This window comes from Microcebus murinus, chromosome 2 (assembly GCF_040939455.1).
Source record: "Microcebus murinus isolate Inina chromosome 2, M.murinus_Inina_mat1.0, whole genome shotgun sequence".
Lineage (NCBI taxonomy): Eukaryota > Metazoa > Chordata > Mammalia > Primates > Cheirogaleidae > Microcebus > Microcebus murinus.
In genome coordinates, this window is record NC_134105.1 from 61,523,855 (window position 1) to 61,540,173 (window position 16,319).

The 16,319-nt window shown below is 38.9% G+C and overlaps 2 protein-coding genes and 1 non-coding gene across 6 annotated transcripts in view; all 3 read right to left on the bottom strand.

Moving 5' to 3' along the window:
• Positions 1–1,048, bottom strand: part of ZZZ3 (zinc finger ZZ-type containing 3) — a 111,290-nt gene extending 110,242 nt beyond the window's left edge. For 2 of the 3 annotated variants that reach the window (XM_020282460.2, XM_012787533.2), the window contains exon 1: positions 44–1,047. The gene's annotated coding sequence lies outside the window, so the exon portion shown is untranslated. Of the gene's footprint in view, positions 1–43 lie in introns of all 3 variants that reach the window. The other variant, XM_012787581.2, reaches the window with a different exon arrangement.
• Positions 1,049–5,627: 4,579 nt separating this feature from the next.
• On the bottom strand, positions 5,628–5,732 carry LOC142869740 (U6 spliceosomal RNA). Its single transcript, XR_012918311.1, has one exon. It is a non-coding gene; the product is annotated as a U6 spliceosomal RNA (small nuclear RNA).
• A 2,149-nt stretch (positions 5,733–7,881) lies between these two features.
• The window catches only part of USP33 (ubiquitin specific peptidase 33), a 65,354-nt gene continuing 56,916 nt past the window's right edge, over positions 7,882–16,319 (bottom strand). For both annotated transcript variants that reach the window (XM_075999476.1, XM_075999472.1), the window contains exons 22-24: positions 11,457–11,559; positions 9,484–9,552; positions 7,882–9,069 (exon numbers count right to left, since the gene is read on the bottom strand). In XM_075999476.1, coding sequence (XP_075855591.1) covers positions 8,912–9,069; positions 9,484–9,552; positions 11,457–11,559 — 330 coding nt within the window. In that variant the 3' untranslated portion in view covers positions 7,882–8,911. The remainder of the gene's footprint in view (positions 9,070–9,483; positions 9,553–11,456; positions 11,560–16,319) is intronic.

Here is a 16,319-nt window from a genome sequence, read left to right on the forward strand (position 1 = left end):
CCCCTCGTCTGGCCCCCACCACGTGCCCCGAGCGCTTGCTCACCTTTCGCGCGGAGCCGGGCACCATGGGCCACTTGGGGAGGCGCCGCAGCCGTGGCCGCTCTCCGCCCCCGCCACGGCACTTGCTCGGGTGGTCGCTGCCGCAGGAAGCTCAACAGCGGCGCCGCGGCGCTTCCAGGTGGGTCCCCGCCTCCCGCTCCTGCCACTTCCCGCAGCACCAGCGGCTCCTTCCGGTCCCCTCCTCTCTGCTCCTCGTTGGGACGGGCTGGCGGCGGCGGCCGCTGCGGGCGCGCTCACTACACCGCCTGCTGGTAACCGCGGCCCGTGCAGCGCCCGAGGGCCGGGGGCCGCCGAGGCCCACCCCCGCGGCCCGCCCCTGCCCTTGGGCGAAGGCTGGTCTTCCGAGGGCGGGAGGCAGTCCATCCCCTGCGACGGCCTAACCTGGCCCTACCAATGGAAGGAAGGCGGCCTTGTAGCTCCGCTGTTGGAAATCCGCCTCATCCTGCTCTTTGTGGCCTCTTGAGAAACTTGTAAACCCTAGCTCCCTTAGCAGTGTGGCCTCAGCCCAGAAAAATGCCCGTATATGTATATTATTATATATGCTCCTGTCTCCTCATCTCCATCCGCTCTGCAGCCCCCTCGCTCACCTCTGCCTTTGCGGCGGTTACTACAGCACGCAAGCTCGAACCACTTCAGGCCTTAGCGCTTGCTGTTCTCTTTGGCTAGAACACTTCCTCCAGATTTCTTTTAACTCATCGATGTTCGATGCGTATTGTATCAGAGGGCTGCCTACACCACTTTATACAAAAGAGCACGCCTGCACCACTGCTTTTACTCTCTTTACCTGCTTTTATTTCTTCATAACAGTTTTAACTTCCAGACTTTATTTGTCGGCGTCATCGCCACCAAGAATGAAAGCTCTTTAAAGGCAGGGACTTAGTAACTTTTGCTTATTGCTCTAGCCTCAGAAATGTGTCTGGAACAAAACAGTACTTAATAAATACTTTATCAAAACATATCTACCAACTGTATAAAGCATGCAGGTAAATAAAGCCCAACGCACATTAATGAAGATAAGCACTTCCATTGGGTTGATAGTACCACAGACAACTGCACTGTTTATGAGCTGTGGAGAAACTGTGCTAAACCTCCTTCCCTGATTATAATTAGAAGATTATGTTCCAAAAATATCAAATGCAGTGGTAGAAGCCATTAACTGGGGCTCTTCCTGACTACTACTTCCTTCAAGTACTACTTCATTGCTTTTTTTCTGGTCTTTGCAACTGTTTTTTTGTTGTTGTTGTTTTTCCAGAAAAGTGGATACATGTGCCTTTTTATGTTGCTAATAAAAGTTACTAAGTGGTTGAAATGGCTTTTTGAATTTGTTTCAGTTTCCAACTCAAAGTAACATCTGCTTCAAGACAAAAGGTGACATATTTTTATACTGATCAACACATCAACAAGCCTTTATTTAATCTATTTGGTGCCAGACCCTATACTAAGGCTAGAGACACAAAAATAAACACAAAGATTCCCTACCTTGCCCATATTCTTATACAGCCAAATTCTATTTATAATAACCATAACAACCATGGCTTCTTAATTCCTATGTGCCAGGCAATATGTTATATATTTTTAGGCTTCCGATAATACTATGAGATAGATACTATTTGTGTTGGGCCCTGAGATGTACTTCTCAGATCCTTGTTCAAGAATGAAGTACTAGGCCGGGCGCTGTGGCTCACGCCTGTAATCCTAGCTCTTGGGAGGCCGAGGCGGGTGGATTGCTCAAGGTCAGGAGTTCAAAACCAGCCTGAGCAAGAGCGAGACCCCGTCTCTACTATAAATAGAAAGAAATCAATTGGCCAACTGATATATATATAAAAAAAAAAAAAATTAGCCGGGCATGGTGGCACATGCCTGTAGTCCCAGCTACCAGGGAGGCTGAGGCAGAAGGATTGCTCGAGCCCAGGAGTTTGAGGTTGCTGTGAGCTAGGCTGACGCCACGGCACTCACTCTAGCCTGGGCAACAAAGCGAGACTCTGTCTCAAAAAAAAAAAAAAAAAAAAGAATGAAGTACTTATCATCTGCTGCCAGGAAATGTTGCCCACAGCCAGCCATCAGTTGTCAGCCCATTTCTGGCATGCCAGTGTCACACAACATGATAATATTCTCAGGGAGGCCACATCTAATAATCAATGCAGGGATAAAAGGCCCAGCCCTCTCACCTAAACTTGGGACAATTCTGATGGGTCATCTCATCTCCTGCTTCAAGATCGACTGAGGCATTTCATTGAGACTTCATAGAAACTCACCTTCTCCCTCTGCCCAGTGTTGCTTTTCTTCCCTCTCATAAGTGATGATCCCAAGAGCATTCCCTAGTAAATCTCCTGCATGCTAATCACATAAGAGTCTGCTCCCTGGGAAACCCAACCTGTGACACTATTCATATTTTTCTCTTGATAAAACAGATTAAGTGACTTGCCCATTTGAACTGCAGAAGGCTTTACAGATATTATTTTATCTTATTATTTAGAGACAGAGTCTCGCTCTGTGGCCCTGGGTAGAGTGCAGTAGTGTCATCATAGCTCATTGTAACCTCAAACTCCTGACCTCAAGCAATTCTCCCACCTAGGCCTCCCAGACTGCCAGGAGTATGGGCATGATCTACCGTGCCCAGTCTATATAGATATTTGAATAAAGTATTGTATTAGCAGAGGAGAGCTTGGAAAGGCTTTTTACAATAGTTAGCATTTGAGTTACAGGATGACTTTGCTAAGCAGAGAGAAAAAGTCCATTCTAAGCTGAGGTGATTGCATGAATGCGGGAAGGGAGAGAACTACAAGTAACCCCAAGTGGCTGGACTGCAAGCTCTTTGGAGTAATCCCTAAGGGATAAGGAGAAATGACCGGTTCAGTGATAGTAAAGAGGGTAGCTAAGAAAAGAAAACTCTAGGCCTGGGAGTAGATCTCAGCTGAATGGAAAGGGATAGAGCCCTTGAAATCCTCAATTATCCAAGGATGGAAAAGACTTTCATTGCTCCCAAACTTTCAGGCAAATGCCACTCCCTAATTACATATTCCTATATAGCCTTTATTTTCATCACAGAATGTTGACGATGGAAGAGACTTCAAGATCAGCTAATTCAGGAGTTTGTATAACATTTTCTGAAGCACTGCTGTTATAATCCCAGTCTTATTCCAGAATCAATATTTGAACCAAATAAAAGAAGACCTGGGAGTGGGCAACTAGCTGACATTTCCCTCAGTCCCTTACCACAGCAAATGAGACACTGCCTCAGAACATGTTTTGAAAATCACTGATGTAGTTCATTCATTCTTTCTTTCAACAAATATGCCAAGTGCTATACAAGATGCTGGAGAACAAACCAAACATAAGCCCTACTCTTACAGCCTACAGTCTCGGGAGGGAGGCTGCCATTCAAGAAATAATCACATAAATAAATATTGTACATAAATTCTAACTGGTAAGTACCATGCATGAAAAGCGCAGGTCACCATAAGAAACTGTCCATATGCCCGAAAGTACATGTTCTAAAGTACTTCTGAGGAAGTAACATCTAGGTTGAGAGACACTGAAAGTATTAATGCAGTTAGGAAGTTAGGCAAAGGCAGGGAAAACATTCCAGAGAAGGAGAACAAAGCCCCCTACATGGACTGGAACTTAATATTACTTGGCACTGCTACTAGTTACTATTACCTGAAAAAAACCAAGCAATAGTTTTTTTCCTATGGGTATATAAAATCTGTAATGACATCATGTATCCTAATTTCTTTCATTAGATCATACACTTTTTTCTTTTTTATATAAATATTTTAAGTATTTTTAAAAACTTGATTTGTCTTTTCTCTTTTTTTAATCTAATGCCTTTCATCATCATTCACAAGATACACTTTTTTCTATGTCAGTAAATATTCTTCAAAAACCCCAAGAGTTGTTTATATAATTTAACCATTTTTTCCATCTGGGAGCACTTTCATACTATTATGATTGGTTTGATGAGCGTCTGATGTCCAAATACAGTATATGTAGATATTTTGGGAGCTGAATCTCTATGATTTGGGTAGTTAATTGGATTTGTGAGTAAAGAGTCTAGGATTCCCAGCTTTGGTGACAGGGGAAATGGAGGTCATCAATGACCATAGGAAATAGTAAAGTAGGAGCAAGTTTAGGGGGGAAATGATGTGTTCCATTAAGGTATACTGAGTTTGAGGTAACCCTAGTATATCCAAATGAAGCTGCCCAGGAGTCAGTTGAATATGTATGTCTAGGATGCTGCTCCAGGTCCAAGCTGGACATACAGATTTATGAGTCTTCAGCTTACAAATATAATAGTAAGTTGAACCTTTGATTTAGATTTCGTTACCTAGAGAGAGTGAAAGCTGAAAATCAAGAACAAAACCCTGAGAAACACTGACATTGCAGGAGAAGGAGAGAAAATGAAAATCAGAGGAGAAATGAGGGACTAGAACAATACCAAAGAAATTGGATAGAATGGTACCCAAAAACCAGGGAGGGGGGAAATGTGAAAAAGAGAGTCTTCAACATGAATTTATTGGACAAATTTACTAAGAATCTATTTTATCTCATATACTATGTCAAGCGCTGGTAGGTAAACAAGACAAAACCTTTTGGTGTTTAATGAGTAGTGGGAAATTGTTGTACATCACCACAAAGGCCAGTACATTGTGCTCATTTCTGAAAAGGCTTACGTGACTTACCAAACATTATCAGTATAATGGCCAAAATAGGATTCAAAATAATTAAAATGGGGAAATTAGGGCAAAAGAAAATGATGCACAGAAATATATGCTCTAAGGTCTGAATATTTGCTTTAAGCTTTCTGGCAGATGTAACAAGGAAAAATAATATAAGCTATGACAGTTGCAGCATCCATAGGATAATAAAAAATGATTTGCCCAAAGGAGGCTTTACTATTCCTAGTACAAAGACCAAACATAAATTTCTCCCACAGTTTCTGATTACAAGATCATGTGAACAGTATCCTTGACAGCATCTTTCTAGTAAACCTAATAATCAATTGTATGGGTCTCCTTCTTTATTACAGTATTTCTCCATTTAGGCTGAAGCAATTCTATAGGCTTGGAAGAAGTGAACAGCATATGCTAGGTAATAAACTCTTATGGTCTGATGTGTGTGTGTGTATGTGTATTCCAAATTAGCATGACTTCAACCCTAAAAATTTTAGCATATCTGCATACATTTCGTAACAACGCCATTCTTTTACCAGTTACCATAATTTAACATTGATAGAATCAATACTATTACTATTATCTAATATATAATCCATATTTAAATTTTTACAACTGTTCCAATATTGTTCCTTACAAATTATTTCCTCCAATCCAGGACCCAATCAAGGATCACATTTGCATTGTCATATTCTCTTAATTTTTATCTAGCCTTTCTTGTCTATCATAACACTATTTTTTTGGAGTCTAAGAAAGCTGTGTTTATATAATGTGCCTTTTAAAAATTTATTTTGATTTTCCCCCATCATGATAATATTCAGATTAAATATTTTTCACAGAACTCTTACATGGATAACATGTCCTTAGAGGTTACATTTTTGTTTTCTATTTTTTAAAAATATGGAATATTTCATGAATTTGTCTGTCATCCTTGTACAGAGGCCAAACTAATCTTATCTGTACTGTTCCAATTTTAGTATGTGCACTGCTGAAACAAGCACAGAAGTTACACACTGTCAAAGGGAGAAAGAGAATAAGGGGTTACATCATTGACTACCAATTATGTTAAGTATTTTTATATATAATATACATAATTATCATAATCCTATGATCAAGTGTGGCAGAGATTTGCTGTTCAGACCCCTCTTCAAGAAAGCACTTGCTGCCTAGCTAAGGATAGTGTGGTTGGCTAACAACCTCTGTTAACTCCATCCAGGTCAAACTCAGTTAACTTTCTTTTCCAGGTAGCCACTAGTGGGTGACAGAACAAGGCCTACTAACAGTACAAGGGCCTGGCCATTTCTGCCCAATGCAGGACTCCTCCAATGGGCAGTCTTAGCTTCAGATCTCCTTATGGGGCCAGCTGGCAGAGATTTTTGTCAGGCCTGTACAGATACAGGCCTGTATCTCTCTTTTGTAGAGACCCTATCTCTACAAAAAAAAAAAAAAGAAAAAATTGAAAAATTAGAGGAGTATGGTGGTGCATGCCTTTAGTTCCAACTATTAGGGTGGCTAAGCCCGGAGGATCACTGGAACCCAGGAGTTTGAGATTTCAGTGAGTTATGATTCTGCCACTTTATTCTACTCTAGGCAACAGAGTGAGAGCTTGTCTCAAAAAAAAAAAAAAAAAATCAAAAGACTTAACACACAGGCTCTCAGCCTTTGACTGCAGCCTTTTTCCTATTTCTCAGTTTAAGTATTTCCTATTTCTCAGCCTTTTTCCTATTTCTCAGTTTAAGTATTTCTAAGAAAATCATCCTCACAGAAACTATTTTTTTATCCCACATTTGCCAACATGCCAACCTTTAAAACTCTATGGTACTGCTACCCATTTATGTATTTTGACAATTATAATGTAAAAAAATAAACATATAAGCTCTTAGGGATCAGTATTCTTTAGCATATTATATATTCCAATAACAGATGTTACTATTTTTTTTTTCTTTTTTTGAGACAGAGTCTCACTTTGCTGCCCAGGCTAGAGTGAGTGCCATGGCGTCAGCCTAGCTCACAGCAACCTCAAACTCCTGGGCTCAAGCAATCCTTCTGCCTCAGCCTCCCGAGTAGCTGGGACTACAGGCATGCGCCACCATGCCCGGCTAATTTTTTGTGTATATATATATTTTAGTTGGTCAATTAATTTCTTTCTATTTTTGGTAGAGACGGGGTCTGGCTCAGGCTGGTTTCAAATTCCTGATCTCGAGTGATCCGCCCGCCTCGGCCTCCCAGGTTATAGGCATGAGCTACCACGCCCGGCCAGATGTTATTATTAATGACTGTGAGATACCTCAAGTTTCAAAGGAATTCACTGGGAAACAATATATTACAGTGTATAAGTGATTTGAGGTGGAGTCACATATCTGCCACTTCTTTGCTGTTATAACTTTGGGCAAGCCACTTAACCTATGTCATAGAGTTGTCAGGAGGATTAAATGTAAGTAAGGCACTTGGAAGAGTGACTGAAGCATTGTAATAGTCAATAAATGGCAAGCACTATTAAAAACAAACCTTTTTGATTAATACCAAATACCAAGCATTACACTAAATTCTGGTGATTCATACCCAGATCAGTAACATCACTCAATTCTTGAGGAGGACTATAGTATCAATTATGAGGAAGAAAACTAAAAACTATATATTTTTTAAAAATTTAAAATAGATCATAAATGGCTGATTAATAAATTCATCTCATTAAGTATCAAAACTTTACTAAACTGAATGACTTACTTGCATACTTCTGATTAAGAAATAACAAGAGCACTGTAATATTAACAAACATTATGCATCCTAGCACTCTGAGAGGCCAAAGCGGGTGGACTGTTCGAGGTCAGGAGTTTGAAACCAGCCTGAGCAAGAGTGAGACCCCCCCTCTACTCTAAATAGAAAGAAATTAATTGGCCAACTAATATATATAGAAAAAATTAGGCAGGCATGGTGGCACATGCCTGTAGTCCCAGCTACTCGGGAGGCTGAGGCAGAAGGACTGCTTGAGTCCAGGAATTTGAGGTTGACCTGAGCTAGGCTGACACCACAGCACTCACTCTAGCCTGGGCAACAAAGCGAGACTCAGTCTCAAAATAAAACAAAAAAACCCACAAACATTATGCCCTTTACCTTTAATGTTTATCAAATAAATTCAACATTCAAGTTATGTATTTTAAAATCATTTTTATTGAACTAATTTTAACATCGCTTTGGCAGGTGACAGCTGCCCCAAACCAAAACAAAGCCATCATGAATGCTATTCAACATCCTTAATGTAATCCAGTATGTTTTTGTACTTGGAATATAGTTAAACTTTTGACATTACATAATCAAGCAAATAGCAGTGCATACTATATTATTCAAAAAGACTTTATGTATTTCATTAAAAAAATCAATTTGCAAGTGGCTTCAGCTTTATCAACAATCTCACTGACACATTCCACACTTCATGCTCGCAAAATAAAAAGTGCCCTAAAACTAACCCTAAGTGTTTTAGTTATGACATTAATTAATTCTAGCTAGGGTTACAGGAATTGAAGTTTAACATTTTACAATATAAGCGGCAATAAGTTACTGACATCTGCTGACAAATTCCACTCGAACTAAATACATCCTTGATACATTCAAAAAAAGACATTTTGTATATTTTAATATGCTAGTTATATGCTGCAGTGCAAAAGAAGTAACACCCTACATTTCCTGAGCTTTAGGAAATTAACAACAATTTTCCAACTACTGTTCTCAATTTAAAATAGGCTCTTCATTATATGAAGCCATGTCAAAACTACAGAATTAAATTAAGCTCTGGAGAACTGAAAAGATTGGTCAGAATTATGATTTAGAGTAATGAAAAAGTTTTCAAAGCAAAAGTATTTACAACACTACAAAGGATGCTATGGATCTGTACGTAGAACAAAGATAACCTCATGATTACCAGTTGATCAAAATTGTCCCTTCTCTTTCAAAAATATTACACTGAAAGACTTTACGCTAAGTATTTAGTATTAAATATACCCACTTGTAGTATATTATACATTTTAATATATTCTTCCATAATGCCCACTAAGAAGGAATAAATGGGATAAAAGATGAAAAATCAAGAAAAGAAACATGCTTTTAGGAATGTTTTTGCATGTGTATATATCAGAGGAAGTGAAAATGATTTCTCATTAGAATTCTCTATATCCTCAATATTACAAAGACCGAGTTTCTACTTCAATTTTTTCTTCTGCTTGTAGTGTATCTGGATCAACATGAACAACTGGAGGTCGTAGGATAACTTCAGGCCCTCCACCATATATAGACTGCAAAAAATTCCATGTTTCTTCCGAAATCTGACCAGAATCTGCTCCTAAAATTACATAGGAAGAATAATATTAACAAATCTATATATTCATACTGCAAAAGCTTTCATAGTGTATCCCCCCCCTGCCCCCGCATGAATCCTCTAGGGATAACTGAGAACTTTTGGAACATGAATCTGCAGACTGCCAGCCTATATTGTTATAAGCAACAACATATGATCTGTTGTTAAAAAGCTAAAGATACTTTTTCCTAGAGCTCCTACCAAGAGCCTGAAAACCTTTCCTCAGATAAAAATTAAACATTGGCTGCTTTCCACTATCCTAGTTGACTTTATCCTAGTTGACTTATGAATTATATTCTTTAGCTGGGCAAAAAAAGTACCATAGATGGCTACAGATGACATAGCCCTAACAGTGACAAAGCACTAATAAGTAAAGGCTTAAATATGAATCAAACTTACCTTGCCTTAGCATCACATTACCACACTTAGTGACTGCAATTTTAGTATTGTCAATAGGACCTGGAGGATCTAAGTCAAAAGGAAAAAAATTATTAAAATGCAAATTTTTCAAAGAAATGTACCAAAGAATTGCAAAATTTTGTGCTTGAAATCATTGAGAGTTTTAACAATCAGATTAGGCGTTTTTTAACCAAATTATTATAGTCAATTCTTAGTATCTTCTCCTGAGCTTCTTCCTTTTTGGGCCTTAGTTTTCCCAAAATAGAAACAGGAAAGAAGATGAGAGAGGCTCTCTCACAACCACTGACGGTCTAACAGAAATGATTTCTTACCTATCCATTTGGGGATTACAGGTCAAAATGTGCCACTTATGTTAAAAAATAACAATTACTTTATGGTTTAAAAAGAAATTATATAGGCTAGGCACAGTGGCTCATGCCTGTAATCCTAGCACTTTGGGAGGCCAAGGTGGGAGAATCGCTCAAGGTCAGGAGTTCAAAACAGCCTGAGCAAGAGTGAGACCCTGTCTCTACTAAAAAATAGAAAGAAATTAATTGGCCAACTAAAAATATAGAAAAAATTAGCCGGGCCTGGTGGCACATGCCTGTAGTCCCAGCTACACAGGAGGCTGAGGCAGAAGGATCGCTTGAGTCCAGGAGTTTGAGGTTGCTGTGAGCTAGGCTGACACCATGGCACTATAGCCTAGGCAACAGAATCAACAAGCAAATGGTATAACTCTCAATTTGTTTCAGATTATCATTACTTAAAGTAAGTTTAAAGCATTAGAAAACAAAATGTCAGGGCTGGGCGTGGTGGCTCACGCCTATAATCCTAGCACTCTGGGAGGCCAAGATGGGAGGATTGCTCAAGGTCAGGAGTTCGAAACCAGCCTGAGCAAGAGTGAGACCCCCATCTCTACTATAAAATAGAAAGAAATTAATTGGTCAACTAATATATATAGAAAAAATTAGCCGGGCATAGTGGCGCATGCCTGTAGTCCCAGCTACTCGGGAGGCTGAGGCAGGAGGATCGCTTGAGTCCAGGAGTTTGAGGTTGCTGTGAGCTAGGCTGATGCCACGGCATTCATTCTAGCCTAGGCAACAAAGCGAGACTATCTCAAAAAAAAAAAAAAAAAAAGGAAAGAAAAAGAAAGAAAATGTCAAATACATTCTTTTTTAATTTAAAGGAAAAAAATTTTATTTGTTTTTTCCCTGAATACAAAAACACAGTGCATGTTCATTATCAAAAGCTGTAAAAAAAAAGCCTGGTGCAGTGGCACACACCTATACTTCCAGCTACTCAGGAGGCTGAGGCAGGAGGTATTGCTTAAGCCCAGGAATTTGATGCCAGCTTGGGTAACATATCAAGAAGCTATCTCTTGGGGAAAAAAAGCTCTTAAAAAGGAGCAAAGAAGAAAAAATACTGTAATCCCACTACACAAGAATAGGGAAACTGTTTTAATATTAGTGCAGTCTTTTTGTCTTCGCAAAATATAATATTTGTTTTTTTAAAAAAACAAAAGATTCTAACTATTCATATTGTATTGCAACATTTTCCATACATCAAGAACATCTTATTTTCATATTATCAAGTATTATCATACAGAATTATTTTTAAAAGTCCATATACTATTCCATTGTACTGAATAAACCATAATTTAAGCAACCTCTTATTGTCTGGATTTCTAAATTATTTTCAATATTAAGATCACAGACTAATTTTGTTCAGTTCTTTTATTCCTACTATGAATATGCTACAATTCATAAAATAGGCTTAAAATTTTTTAAAACAATCAGAATATAAAGTAGAATATATTATGTTTTACATTTTTTTTAAACAACCAGAATATAAAATAGAAAGGCAGGGATCTTTTTCTCTATCATTCAATGGTCTGATCCCAGAGGCATATAGATATTCAAGAAGTATTTGTCAAATGATATAACAAAAAATTTAATTATCAGGTAATCACTTACCTCCATCTTTACCCTTCACAAAACTCTCCCATTCTCTAAACCACTGCATACTGATGCAATAAAAAGTGGCTGGAGAGTCCTCCTCTTGGAATGCTCTGTTGAGCTACACAGAGGAAAAGAAATCAGTCGCCTAATATTTAGAACTTGTTTGGTAGCAAAACAATACAATCATTCTACTTCAGCATCTGATAAGGGCAACTTCTTATACACATAAAATGTGGTGTCACAGTAAGATGTACAGTAATGCTAAGTTATCTTAGTAGAAGGATATTTGGTAGCATTTATTAATAAACAATCCTAGGTTATATTTCAAAATTTAACAAGTATACATAAAAGGGGCATAAAGATTGGGCGAGTGGAGGCAAAGTCTTCAAAACAATAAATACTTCATCATTTATTAAAAATCCAATGTGTAAACTTTATTTAAGCATGCTGTATCCACTATCTAGTATAACCTAAGTTACTGATAGACAGTTTGCTATTACCAATGTTGCAATTAATAATCTTATACATGTCATTTCACAGGCAAAATACACACACACATACACACACATATATAAAAATAAATAAAAGTACTCAAAAGTGATAGGACAGTCTCTGAAGATGTTCTGCTCGCTTCTCCAGTCCTAAGGAATGGCTAAGTAACTCAAACTAGATACAACTTTGCCAGAAATAAAATCTCCAGGGTTGTGACCTAATGGTTAGAACGGAGTCATTCCAATGTCAATTCCTATTAGCTAGATACCCAGGGCTACTATGGTTCTCAAATTTCTGGAGGTTTGCTTTTCAATCTTCAATAAATTTCTTTTTTGCTTCAGTTAGCCAGTCTGGATTCTACCACTTATAATTAAAGAAACCCAACTGATAGAAAAGCTGGTATAGAAAGAGAAGTGTAGGTAACAGAGCCTCAGGGAAATGGAGGGTATTTGGAATTTATCTAATTATAGTAGTGTTTCAGACTCCTAAAAATATTTCATGATGGGCAACTCAATGCCCATGACACCTACTACCTATGGACACAGAAAACCAAGTTCAAATGATGTCATTCCTCTAATCAAATCTAACCAAAATCCTGTGGCCTTCCACAAATATCCCTGTAACAGCCCCAAATTATCTTCATAATCTGGCCCCACATTTTAACTTCATCTTCTAATATTTTCTTCCTAATTTTTCACCAATGGTTACTGACCTCTTTTGTTATTCTCAGAACCAACCAAATATATTCCTGCCTCTCAAGGCTTTTGCACTGGCTATTCCTTCTATTTGCAGGTATCTGAATGACTATCTCCCTCACTTCCTTCAAGTCTTTGCTTAAATGTCACCTTCTCAATGATGCCTATCTTGACCATCCTGGACCATTCTGTTTAAAACTGCAACCTGTACTTCCCCCTTCACCACTGTAGTCCTGATCCCTCTTACTCTGTTCAATATTTTCCTTTTCCATAGTATTCATCATCTTTTAATATGTTATATTAATATAACTTATTTATTAAATGCAAGCTCTGTGAAGACAAAGATCTTTCTGGGACACAAGGTATCTGCTGCAATAGAACAATGAAAGGAAATGAAAAATGCTGTGGCTGTCTCTGACACTTAACAAAGAAATCAAGGCATGTTTGTCTCAAGGCATGGAATTAAACTTAGGACTTTCTGTGATGTACAACTTGTCCCTAGAAAACTGAGATTTCTGAAATGTAATGTCAGACAGATTCTGCCAGATGCTGACTTACAATATCCATTAAATTCATACTACTAACAGGTTTGGACACTTTCAGGATGTACTTTATCTTTAGTATTAGGAAGTTTCTTCCTTATGTGCCTAGGTGGGGGCTTTTAAAAAATTACACACAGTTACCCCATTAATTTAAAGAGCTGTTCTTTTCTAATTCTGGGAAATTTATCTAAATGTTGCTCTAAACATAGTTCTTTTCCTCTATGTGATTTTAAAATATATATTTGAAAAATATTAGATCCTATAGCTATCCCACATATCAAAACCTTTCTTTCTTCTTTCCTTCTGCTTATTGTTTTATGTTTCATTCTAGGAGAAATCCTTTTGCTAGGTCTTTCGGCACACTAATTTGCTTTCTAGCAGTATTTATTCTGTTCTTCAATCAACTCATCTACTAAGGGTTTTTTGTTTATGTTGTCTTGTTTTGGGGGACACAATATCCTTATGCATCTCCCTGAGAATCAAACTTCATGTATCCATAATCACTGCTCTATCCAGGCAAATGCCTTTATCCTTGCTGCCTGGTACAATGTAGCAGGTAGAATGACGAGGTCATCATTGGTATCTGCCACTTTCAAGTTTGAAGGCCATGTAGTCATTTCCTGTGGCTGTTGGTTTGCTTCTTCAATCTGATCCTATCTGCTTTTTCAGTTTTTCAGAAACTTCACTTCGTTTCCAATCCACCAAGGACACCTATTTTTGTACTCCAGTGTTGTTCTTTTTTTATACTAAGGCACTTGCTTTGTTTAAAAAATGGTGGAGACGGGCCAGGTGAGGTAGCTCATGCCTGTAATCCTAGCACTCTGTGAGGCCGAGGCGGGTGGATTGTTTGAGCTCAGGAGTTTGAGACCAGCTTGAGCAAGAACAAGACCCTGTCTCTACTAAAAAAATAGAAAGAAATGAGCTGGACAACTTAAAATACATAGAAAAAATTATCCAGGTATGGTGGCGCATGCCTGTAGTCCCAGCTACTTGGGAGGCTGAGGCAGGAGGATCCCTTGAGCCCAGGAGTTTGAGGTCGCTGTGAGCTAGGCTGACGCCACAGCACTCTAGCCCGGGCAACAGAGTGAGACTCTGTCTCAAAAAAAAAAAGGGTGGGGAGGAGCATGGTGGCTCACACCTATACTCCCAGCTACCCAGCCCCTCAGGAGCTGGGATGGGAGGGTTGCTTGAGGCCAGGAACTTGAGACCAGCCTAGGCAACATAGCAAGACCCCATCTCTAAAAAAAGGGGGGGGGGGAGAGGTTTGAATAAAACAAAAAACCCCAGTGTTATGGAATAATCAGACAATTGCATTTTTTAAAAAAACAACTTTAGTAAGGTATAAGCCACCCACTGGCACTGTGAGGCTCAGTGGTTTGGCAATAAATTTTTTTTTTTTTTTTTTTTTGAGTCTCACCCTGTTGCCCGGGCTAGAGTGCCGTGTCGTCAGCCCAGCTCACAGCAACCTCAAACTCCTGGGCTCAAGCAATCCTTCTGCCTCAGCCTCCTGAGTACCTGAGACTACAGGCATGTACCACAATGCCTGGCTAATTTTTTCTATATATTTTTAGTTGGCCAATTAATTTCTTTCTATTTTTAGTGGAGACAGGGTCTCACTCTTGCTCAGGCTGGTTTCAAACTCTTTTTTTTTCTTTTTTGAGACAGAGTCTTGCTTTGTTGCTCAGGCTAGAGTGAGTGCCGTGGCATCAGCATAGCTCACAGCAACCTCAAAATCCTGGGCTCAAGCAATCCTGCTACCTCAGCCTCCCAAGTAGCTGGGACTACAGGCATGTGCCACCATGCCCGGCTAATTTTTTCTATATACATTAGTTGGCCAATTAATTTCTTTCTATTTATAGCAGAGATGGGGTCTCACTCTTGCTCAGGCTGGTTTCGAACTCCTGACCTCGAGCAATCCGCCCACCTCGGCCTCCCAGAGTGCTAGGATTACAGGCGTGACCCACCATGCCCGGCCTTGTAGTATCTATTTTAATGGCCATCATTTTTCATTCATTCTTATACTCGCTTCTTTGAAGAGAAGCCTATATTTTCCAGGATCCCTTGCTGGTAGTGCTTCAGATCAGATACTGCCAATAATATATGTAATATATAAAAGGTACAAAAGAAAAACCGTTTCTTTCCCTCTGCAGGCAGCTATGGGCAGGCTTGGGGCATCCACATATGGTTTTGCCACTTCCAAGCATTTTCCCAAAAATCCAATTCCACTTAGCATCATAAGCAGCTAAGATCTTTTATAACGGCATCTTGTGTCTTCTAGGCATCCTCCAAATTAACCCACCTGGGTCCTGACATCATTAGCAGCAGCTTCTCAGGTTCCTGAGCATTCTCCTGAGAACTGCCACAAGCAGGGAGCTCAGATTATTTCCAGAGACTTTATGCAATTTTTAATTTTTTTAACTTTGAAGCAATCTCAAACTTAGAGGAAAATACCAACTACAATATGAAGAATTTTCTTTTTCTAGTCCAATTTCAAAACAAGTTGCTGAACAGATGTTCCTTTCCTGCAAATATCTTGTTTCTTTATAAAATATTCCTCAATTTGGGTTTGTGACTTGCTAAGTTTGGTTTTTTTTTGGTTTTTTTTGCAGAGATAGAATCTTGCTATGTTGCTCAGGCTTGTCTTGAATTCCCGGCCTCCAGTGATCCTCCCAATCCTAGCCTCCCAAAGTGCTGGGATTACAGGCATGAGCTATAATATCCAGCCTTTCCCCTTGTAATTAATAAGCATTTTGTGGAAAAGTTGAAATGATGTAAATATCCTATTCCCCAACCTTTTTATTTATTCACTTATTTATTTATATCAACATGGGTACAACATCTCCTATTTTGTTTAATGAATTATATGTTACTGTGATTCATTTTGAAGTTCAAATTGTCTCAAATTTGGCCAAGAGAAGCCCTGTCAAGCTGACTTCTGTGTACTTTTGACTGCTCCTCATCATTTTTCAAGAACTTCTTTATTTTTTAGCACAATAGGATGTTCCAGTTTCGTCTTATAATTTCCCTGGCTTGGCCCTGGAATCAGCCATTTCTCCAAGGGAGGATGGTTCCTTTTAGCACAAAAAGATGTTTAGAAGCCAAGATCTGACAGCTAGGTATAATAAATCCTTCTGGAGTAATCACTGATC